The sequence below is a fragment of the Sprattus sprattus genome, assembly GCF_963457725.1.
Source record: "Sprattus sprattus genome assembly, chromosome: 5".
Lineage (NCBI taxonomy): Eukaryota > Metazoa > Chordata > Actinopteri > Clupeiformes > Clupeidae > Sprattus > Sprattus sprattus.
In genome coordinates, this window is record NC_137924.1 from 29,727,634 (window position 1) to 29,738,366 (window position 10,733).

Sequence of the window (10,733 nt, forward strand, 5' to 3'; positions counted from 1 at the left end):
CACAACCTTTTTATGTCAAATTCCATCTGATCTAATTGTCATCATTATATGATTAAATCTACATATGGTTATTTTCGTAAACCACTTCAACTTGCCGATCCTTTCAGCTTTTTTTAAGTAGCAGTAATGCTTTTGAAATTAGGGCTAGGCTCACATCGTTAACCCAAAGGACCACTGAAGCAAGGAAAGACTCCAAAACAAACATTTGTGCACACAGGGGAACAAATCAGTAAGGGCCAACAATCAAATAAACTTAAAAGCAAACCAACGAACAAATGTGGATGGGGAGCTTTCCAAGATGAGCCAGGAAAGAGTTGGGACTGTTGGGACTTTTTTTTTTTTTTTTTTTTTTTTTACTTCTGTCCGTCTCCAAACTGCACCGCAAGTTGTTGTTTGCACCACAACCGAGGATAATCGTGTAGGGTTCCAAAAAGCCAGACGAACGGCAGGCTGCCAAACTCATGTCCCACTTACGCGGGCATTTGAGTGCAGGGTCCTGTCACATTAGGTGGAGTGGAACAGTTTTTTTTCTTCGTTTTATGCCCATTGGTGTTATTGGTCTAATTAGAAATGGTTTGTGATGTTGGGTCGTATAAAAAAGAAAGCGAAGGAGAGATGTAGCCAAAATGTAGTAAGCAAAGTAAATGTAAATTAAAAGTAAGTAAGTAAATGTAAATAAGTTCTTCTTTTAAATATGTAAAGTAAATAAAGTTAAATCAACAAAGTAAAGTGAATGAACAAACATTGTTTTGAGTGCCTGTTTTTCCCCGCAATGGCAAAATGCAAATTAGTCTCCAGGAAGTCCCTCGACAATGAGTACTTTTTATTTATCTGTAAAACAGAAGTAAATGAATTGACAGACTACATCATTCTCTCTCTCTTTCTTTGCCTTTGATTTTAGGTCTTTGTTCTCTCTGAGAATCGCAAAATGGAGACCTCAGCTCCCACCGCCACTGAGAAGAAGGAGCTGAAGACCTCCGGCCTGGACGGCAGCAGCTTCTCCGACCTCCCCAAGAAACCCTCTCCCACCACAGTGACCCGAGGTAAGACCGTAGGCTTCTCTCTCCCCCGTCCTCCCTCCAAACCTCCCCCCTAATCACCATTCACTGCACCTCCTATATGGGAGTCATCTGAATATGGCCAACTGTGTCTCTCAGTCTTTCAGTGGGTGCCATAGAGGTGGAGAGCCCCCACATGAAATACTCATAAGAGAAGTTTTAAAGCAGCGTCCCACATCGCACACACACCCCCCCCCCCCCCACACCCCCCCACACACACAGCCCCCAGTCCCCAGTCCCCCAATGACAGAGCACAGGAAGGTGACTCGAAGGAGAGAAGTCGAAGGGAATCATAATGGCAGACATATCAAGAGGATTGTCCGCAGATAATGCTTCTAAAAGCAGTCACAAGAGTTTATGAAAACTAAAAGTGGCCATTAAGTTCATTGAAGTTGAAGTTGATTGATTGCTGTTGCCCTCCGCATTCCTGTGCAAACAGTGCAAACAAGCCATCGTTAGCACAGTAGCGCCCAGACTGCCCCCGCATGCACTAGCACTTGATGTATTAGACAGAAGCAAACAGAGAGAGAGAGAGCGAGAGAGAGAGAGAGAGAGAGAAAGAGAGAGAGAGAGAGAGAGGGAGACAGAGAGAGCGAGAGGGAGAGAGACCAGGGACGGCACCACACCGTTCTGAGGTCCTAGCGCATAAAGGATGAAAACCCCATCCTAACAAGAACACAACTCTTTCTTCTTACCTCGAGGGGCTTAGGGCTATGAATTACCCACAAACATCCAGAGTGACAGTGGACAGCCTGGCCAAGACAGAGTCCTGTTGCACACAACTGAGTGTGTGTGTGGGTGTGTATCATCAAAGTTACGTTTCATGAGGACCATACAGAAGTATCCCATAGAGCTTTGTAGGGGATTCAGCTCATATCTGGCCTGGCTCTGAGGATGGATACATTGGCTGTAATTACAGTAGCGTTCAATCCACTCATCTGGCAGACGCTTTTATCCAAAGCCACTTCCAAGTGAGGAACAACACTCAAGCTTCTGGACAGTAGGAGACATTGGAGTAAGCATTAAGTACTAAGACTATTCAGTAACAGACGATGCGAGGAGATAGATTGATTGGCTGGGAAGACCAAAATTTCAGTCTTTGAGAGATTTGGTTGAAGGCGACGTTCCTAGAGTATGTGCGAGAGACAAGCCAAGATCCGTGCGGAGACGTCGGGGTCATTCTGTGGAGAGTATGTAGAACGTACAGTCCATTTAAAATATTTATATTAATAAATTACATTTAGAATGGTTGAGAAAAGGGAATGAATGACCATTAAGGTTTTAAAGAAAATGTATAGAGCGGCATATAAGGATCACACTGAATGTAAACATTAGGTAAAACCCCAACAAAAATATGTCTCAACCAATTAAAATTCAAGTTTGTGAGTGAGTCTGTTGGCATAGCTGAAGAGAAAAACAACATGATGAATTGAAGAGTGTCCTAGGAAAGGTATCAGGAAGTCCAGCATAACGAGGTTGAAGGAAGCACTCGTGTCTTTCATGAACAAACATGATGAATAAGTCAAGATGGCTGGCTCACCAGTGGCCGTGGAGGCCTTTGTAGCCCTGACAAAGGCACCGCTCACTCACTGAAAATCAACATTGATATGGAAATGAAACGTATCGTTGTGGCATTTTACTCTTTAATGAGGGTTTTTGGTGGCCTGCCACGAGGAAGGAAAAGCTGTAATCACAGTTTGTTTACTTAAAAAAGTGGTCAAGAAAAGTAGGCTATTCTATCACGATAAAGAAACACTGTTTTATTTTTCATTTGATCATGCGTGTGATTAATTATCGCACGACGGAGTGCAAACACAATGCTTGAGTAGCTGATAAATAAAACAATAGACATGGATATCACTATCTCTCAAAACAAACTAAAATATCCATGGCCCCTGTGCCAATAGATAGTCTGCATACATATGGAATGAGGTTCAGCACTGAGTTGAACCAGTATAAAAAAAATGATATTATCACAAAAACAAAGAATTACTGAAGTTTTTTTTGTTTCAGAGTTCAAGTATTCAAACAAACTGTGCTTGGTGTATATTTCCATGTGGTAAATCATTAACTATTAGCTAATTACTCCCTTCTACACATAAAAATGCCAAGGATAAGGGCCAAACTAAGCAAGTAATTGAGTTAGACATTTTTACAGCCAGTTCCACCTCAGCTTTTTTTGTGTCACTTCCTGTCCCTCCTCTCTCTCGCCTTCTCTCTCTCTCGCCTTCTCTCGTTCATTCTTTCCCTACAATCCTTCCCCACTTAGTTTTCCACGTCTGTGCTGCATGACCATGACGGTTTACCAGCCATCATTTCTTTGATCCGTGGAGTCTCTCCAGACTTATGGTCATAAATCAGTCCCGCGTCAAGTCAGGCATGACATAGGCGGCTATTCCCCAGACGTGTTAAACAGGACCCCCGATCTTTCCTTTCCTCGCGCCTGTACTGTACCTTTAACGACGCAAGGAAATAGTTCTTTCTTAATAACACCGACTAAGGTTTCAGGCTCTGATTTTACATGCACGGATTTAGCCATCCCATTAAAACGCAGGCTCCAACACTTTTAAGCTTCGGCCCTCTTTATGAAAGGATCCGGAATGGCGGACAACAAGTTGGGCCGGCAGCCTCGTTAATGGGTTTAAGTGGGCACCTGTGTTTCCTCCGACTGCCAACATCTGTCGGGCCTATATAGTCGAAGCACACTGACGTCTAGCAGGCAAGCCTTCCACGTGTAGGCCTTTCGGTTTACTAGTCATCTGATCCATTTGTTGTTTCGCCAGTTTGTCGTTAAGTGTGGTGGCATTTGTACCTTGTAACAATGTTGGAACAGTGAAAATGTCTTCCATCTTCACAAAGGACTTTTATGAGATGTTCCACTTCAGAACACGTTCAGGGGATTATTGTTAAGTGAAAACAGAACTCTTTGTTTTGTTTACCTTGGCAACATTCTGGGCAAATTGGGACACATGGGCCTAATGAAAAATAAGTCAGTTCAGTCCAGTTTTATTTCAGTTGTCTATATCGATGATATACAAACACAGTCATCGCCTAATAATAATCCCTGGGTTAGATTGACGGATTGATAATCCCTGGGTTAGATTGATGGATTGATAATCCCTGGGTTAGATTGATGGATTGATAATCCCTGGGTTAGAGGGCAGGTCATACTGGAACAGACCTGGCTCAGCTCGGGCCAGATCCCCTCAACAGTCAGCTTTATGTTGAGGTCTCTCCCTTGTGTTCTAGGCCATTAGGGCACATTCTCTCTATAACGGTTCTGGTGTTTGACAAATGTATCTTTCTTTCTATCTATCTCTCTCTCTCTCTCCTTCTCGCTCTCTTTCTCTCTCTCTCTCTCTCTCGCTCCCTCTCGTTGAGAGTGAGCTTGTTAAACACGCGGCTTGGCTGGCGAATGATAGAGCACAACAAACAACTCTGTCCCCCAAAGACAAATGGCTTCTGTACGGGGCCGTGCCTCTGTGTTTGTGAAACAGAGCGGGGGTTGGGGGGGGGGGGGGATAAGGAGGGAGGTTTGGGGTTTGGGGTTCGGGGGGTTTACCAGGTACTTTCATATCTCTTTTATCAGTGCAGTGGACAGTCTTTCAAAGTCACGATAACTACACAGTTGATCATAACGCTGAGTTCCTCCTCATGTTAGGTGAACTCATGTAATGGGTAATAGTCAAAGTGAACACTATTTAAAATCATGTTGCCATGCACTTTCATACCTCTTTATCAGAGTCATGATTACTTCACATTTGGTAACCAGAGAAGTTACCATAACCAGAGAAGTCATGGAAAAACTGTCAGTCCAGACACTTAGATTCAGTTTAAACAGTTCAAAGTGAATGCATTCAAGGATCATGTTGACAGTCGAGGCGGGATCAACCTCACGGCGGAACAGAGGAATTCCAGCAATTTGAGCTATGCAAGCACATGAACACAGTGTCAGACACGCAAAGTGAGTGTTCTAATCACACCATATTCTCTTAGGATTTTACACCACACAAAATAACAGTCTCTGAAATAACATTCCTCCCAAATATGGGATGTTATATGTTACCTGTAATGTGTAGAAACATTGGGACACAGTGAAGCTGTGTCCGTGTGCATTTGATATTAATGTGTCTGTGTCTGTGTCTGTGTGTATTTGATATACGTTTGTCTGTGTCTGTGTGTGTGTGTGTGTTTCTGTGTCTGTGTGTATTTGATATAAGTGTGTCTGTGGTCTAAATGCTGCTGATGAGAGAAGCCGCTAAGACGATTCTTGTGTCTCCCTGGAGAAGGGTCGCCGTGGAAATGGTGAAGGACGGACAGGGGCCAGGAATAGGCCCGGTTGGGGAGGGGAGGGGGGGTTGGTTGGGTTGGGTTGTAGGGTCACAGACAGCACCTTCTTCAGTACACTGAACTATTTAAGGAGTACTGGAGTGGAAGAAAATCTGGAGTGGGGGATAGAGAGAAGCAGAAAGAGAGAGAGAGAGAAAAACAGAGAGAGAGAATAAAAGCTAGGGGGACATACTCTGCAAGAAAAAGGGAAGAAAGGGAGTCAGAGAGCGATAGAGAGAGAGAGGCAGACAGACATGGGAGGAAGGAATAGGGAGAGAGAGGGGGGTGCGGAGAGTGGAGACAGAGAGAGGGAGAGTTCCAGGGGTCAGGCCAGTGGCGGAGAAAAATGTGGCTGAAAAAAAGTGTGTGGGTGCGCGAAGCGGTCCGCTCTAAAGGGACGGCCACTAATCTTCCTGAGAAAGGGATTTATTTTCTATTTTGCTCCCCGGCTCTCTGCCTCTGCCTCTGCCTCTGCCTCTGCCTCTGCCTCTGCCTCTGCCTCTGCCTCTGCCTCTGCCTCTGCCTCTGCCTCTGCCTCTGCCTCTGCCTCAGCCTCTGCCTCTGCCTCTGCCTCAGCCTCACGCGTTAAATGAGGCCCTTCCACCGCAATGCTTCCTTAGACCTAGTGAAAGGAAGGGAGAGAAAAGGGCTTTCTCTCTCGCTCTCCTTTTCTCTCTCTCTCTCTCCCCCTCTCTCCCTCCCTCTTTCTCCTGGACAGCACTAGTCTGGCCCCTCCCAAAAGGGCCAAACTCGAAACCTTGAAGAAACTGAAAGAAAAAAGAGGGGAAAAAAATAAAAATAAAAGATAATCCAGCCTCTTGGAAGTTCTGCCTAGCAGCACCCAACCGTACTCCAAGATAGCGTTAAAAAAACAACCACTGGCATCTGCCCTGTAGTTCACCTTGTGAAGACAACACAAACCGATGAGATAAAAAGTTCTGTACCCATTGTGTATAGGTGTGTGTGTGTGTTTGTGTGTGTGTGTGTGTGTGTAGGTGTGTGCGTGTGTGTGTGTGTAAGAAGATGTTGTGTACGTTTGCATACTGACTGTTTACTGTATTCCTTGCTGATACCTTTATCTAAACGACACACAACTGAAGCACTGGTTAGTTTACATAAAAGGGCATTGATAGAGCCTCAACTCTGCATGCTTCCTGCCAGTCTCACTATTGACAGAGCCTGTGTTCCACTCGAGGTCTCGGAAGAATAGGAGAATAGAGGCTTCCATTTGCTGGGGGCTGTCTGGGTTTGAGCGTATTGATGCTGCCCAGCCTAATGCCCGATACCTGAGAAGATTCGTAGCCCAGTGTGTGTGTGTATTCACTTGGCATGGTGTGTGTGTGTGTGTGTGTGTGAGTGTGTCCAGTGGCTTACAGGAAAGCCTATTGACTGGGTCCAGTGTGAGATTCCTGTCATGGGCCTGGCAAAACCAGCTATCGCTATCTGGTAATGACTGCTGTCCTCAACAACAATAACACAGACATTCGTATCGGAATACAGAATGGCCACCGCTTCGCATTTTATACCTCAGCGTTCTGACACACATGCACACCACACACACACACACACACACACACACACACACACACACACACACACAGCTCTGGACTTGCAAGGTCAGCCTCCTGAACTGTTTTCCAGAGTGTGTGTGTGTGTGTGTCACAGCGCAGCAGAACACACACACATGAGGGATGGCTGTTAAGGCCAATTCTCTGGTGTTCTGGAGACCTCTGGTTCCTGTGTGTATGCATGTGTGTTCGTGTGTGTGGGGGGGAGTTAGTGTGAGTAGTGTGAGTTAGTGTGTGTGTGTTTTTTCACTTTTGCCCTGTGCCCTCATGCGTTCCCACCCCGGGACAGCTTCCATCGGCATGGAAACGACCCCTCTTTGAGAGGGCCGGACCGCTGGATAACTAGGCTAAGGGGATTTGTGCTCAAATTCATTCATGTGGCTTTTATAAACAGTTAACTTGATGGCTTTCCAAGATCCCCCTCCTCACACACACATATACACACAGACACACAAACACACACACTCTCCATCCCCATCTTAAATTTCACTTGCGGGACTGGCATGCCCTAAAGGGGATTTAAAGATTAGATATGGTAAGCAAAGGCAGAGGGATGTCTTGATTTTGCTTTCCCAAAGTCTTGCCGACACTGAACAGCTTGATTAGGGTTCAGAGTCTTCAGTTTTCTTTCTCTTTTTCTTTTGTCTATCTGTCTTTTTCCTTTTTTTGCTTCGTGCTGGGCAAAGTTGCAGGCTGTAGTAAGATTTTTTTTTTTATATAGTTGTAAAAGTTGGTCGTCTTAGTCATTAAAGGGAGCCGAACTGAGAAGAGCGGCTGGCCTAGATAGCCAGGGTAAGAGGAGAGAGAATGTCCACTGCAGTTCTCTCTCACTGAATGAGTTGGTTTGAATTGTGTCCACAGGGGCTTCAACCCTCGTTTTTTACATGTACGTGTTTCTGAGTTGGCTTTTAAATCCCTGTGTATATTGGTAGGCATCACGAATCACAGTTCTAAAGAATACTTGATTTTCTCTTTTTAAAGAAGTGTGTGGTTGATGTGTGTGTGGCGGGGGTATGTGTGTGTGATGGGTGTGTATGTGTGTGCGGCGGGGGGGGTGTGTGTGTGGCGGGGGTGGGGGGGCTGAAAGCTAAAAGCAAAGTTATTGTAGAGGAGAGCCCCAAAACAACTTCAGTGGCCCATTTAACACAGCTAGATAGCAGAACCCCTTCGGATCCGGGTTCTCGTTTTGTCTCCTGTTCTGTTCTCCTGACATGTGAGTGTGTGTATGGATGTGTGTGTGAGTGTGTGTGTAAGTCTGTGTGTTTGTGTATGTAATTTTAGGTGTCGGTGTGTCATTGTGTGTGTGTGTCATTGTGTGTGTGTGTGTGTGTCATTGTGTGTGTGTGTGTGTGTGTATGTTTGTACAGTATGTGAGGTGGAGGCCGCACATAGGTGAGCGTGAACTGTGAGTGCATCTCGGTAAGATTACACCCAAAGCTGGGGGGCTCTGCGGCAGCATCAAAGCTGGCCAGTGAGGGGGGGGGGGGGCCTCAGGCCATGTCTCCACACATAAATCTGGCCGTACCGTAGGAGGCCACTCTCACTCACGTGCACACAAGCTCACGTCGGCTCCAAAGACAACACGTTACATTCCAAGTTATTTAGAGGCACGGGGAGGGGAGTAGGGAGAGGAGTAGGGAGGGGAGTGGGGTGAGGAGTGGGGTGAGGAGTAGGGAGGGGGGGAAGGGAGGGGGTAGGCAATGTATGGATGCTTTAAGGGATTAGGGAACACATCCCCTTCCCTTCTGTCATTTTCTCTCTCTCTTTCTTTCACTCTCTTTCATTCCATCATCTCATCTCTCACTCTCTTATTTTCTCTCTCTTTCTCTCCCCCTCTCTCTTTGCTCCTTATCCCCCATGCCCCCTTTTTCTCTCTTTTTCTTCTTGTCTCCCTCCCTCCCTTGTTAGCCATATGCCATTCTACAGACGGTCCCTTCCTGTTTTGGTTTCCTTCTTCCTTTATAGAGGCGGTGAAGCCCCACCCCAACCCTCACCGATCTCCTCATCAGGGAGCCAACCACTCTGAGTGTACCCTTCCTTTTAACCTTGGCTGCACCACCACCCCCCATCCCCAAACCTCCTCCTAATGCCCCTGGAGTTTTGTCCTAGAATGAACGTTACAGTCGGACCGCACGGCTCTCACTGGTCCCTTACAATAACAAACAAGGACTAGGCAAAGTGAGTGTTATACAAAGAACAAGGACTAGGCAAAGTGAGTGTTATACACAGAAAAATAAGAGTGGAGATGTCTTCACCAAGCCCAGAGGGTCAGAGAAGGACAGAGAGAGAAAGGCGAAAGGTGAGGTAAAGAGATCTGTAGTCCCAGAATTGTTTGCAATCTAGAGAATGATTTCACTTTGAACACTTTTATCTCTTTTCGATCACTAAATCAGAGATGTGGAGAGAGAGATAGAGAGAGAGTAAGTGAAAAATACAGAAAGAGGTAGGGAGCGAGTGTACGGGCACAGAGGACAGGGGAGAGGAAAAAAAAGAACAAGAAAACAAAGAGAAAGACAAAATCAGCAAACAAGCCCTGGTGTCTGGCTCTCACCCACATCTGTGTTGCCTTCTGTGGGAAAACACAGACTGGGGAGACAGAGGAGGAGGAGGAGGAGGAGGAGGAGGAGGAGGAGGCTGCTGCTCACCTCACGGCCAGGACTACATCCCTAACCCGAACCGTCAGTGTGCACGTGTGTGTGTGTGTGTGTGTGTGTGTGTGTGTGTGTGTGTGTGTGTGTGTGTGTGTGTGTGTGTGTGTGTGTGTGTGTGTGTGTGTGTGTGTGCGTGTGTGCGTGTGTGTGTGTGTGTGTGTGAAGGGAAGAACGTGTGTCAGTCAGGCATCTGATGGGGGGAGCGGAGCAGGAAGATACACATCTCTGAGCACTCCTAACGCCATGGCTCCCAGAGTGCAGACAGAGCTGAGAGACTCTTAGGATGGCTGGAGTAAAGAGAGGAAGTAGTTCCCACAGACAGGACCAATACGTTGGTAAAAATAATCACATGCAGCTACAGGGTAAAGTCAGGGGAATATGCACAGCAAGTTTCCACAATGTGCGGTGAGACAGGAGAGGTTTTATAAAGTACAGTGAACTAGGGGGAGTTTCACAATGTACAGTAAGACAGTTTTCCATATTATGCACACTATCAAGTTTTCATAATGTACTGCACTTTCATTCATCTGGAGAGACGGGTTCTTTTAAGTGTTAGACAGTACACTATCAAGGAGACTTTGACAAATATATTATATTATGTGCACTTTCAAGGAGATTTCGACGAAATTGAACAATACTTGTACTTTGCTACAGATGACAGAAAGGGTCATCTGTAATGCGCAAACATGGGAATCTCTAATGACTGGATACAACCATGCTGTTGTTTGGCTAATCTTAGGCCTCAGAGAGGGGAAATTGATTTCCTCATACAGCAGAAGTTGCTCCCGAAGGAGCGGGCATGCTGGTAATTACAGATCTGAGGAGGTATCAGTAACACAGTCTGGCCCACGATGTTAGCGCTTTAGCAATTAGCGTGCTCATCGAGCAGCCGGCACTAAGCGGAGGCACGCGCCAAACCCCAATCAATGCTTTGCACAGGTGAGCTAAACAACAACCAGAGATTCACATCCGGGCCTGATCAGCCAATCAATGGTTCTGCTCTCCCAGAAGCCTTGCTGTTCAGAGCGGAAGGTGACGCAAGTCTTTCTAGCGCAATCTGTTCACAGGTGTAGGAGCCGAAAGCTGGTTTTGATCATTTGCAAGGGGTGAGAGAGACACACACATGT

General features: G+C 46.0%; 1 protein-coding gene across 1 annotated transcript in view; it reads left to right on the forward strand.

Moving 5' to 3' along the window:
- Nucleotides 1-928: 928 nt before the first annotated feature.
- gli2a (GLI family zinc finger 2a) overlaps nt 929-10,733 on the forward strand; it is a gene marked incomplete at both ends in the record, with an annotated part of 72,113 nt that continues 62,308 nt past the window's right edge. The window contains one exon of the mRNA XM_080838594.1: nt 929-1,043. Within this exon, the coding sequence (XP_080694720.1) occupies nt 929-1,043 (115 nt within the window). The remainder of the gene's footprint in view (nt 1,044-10,733) is intronic.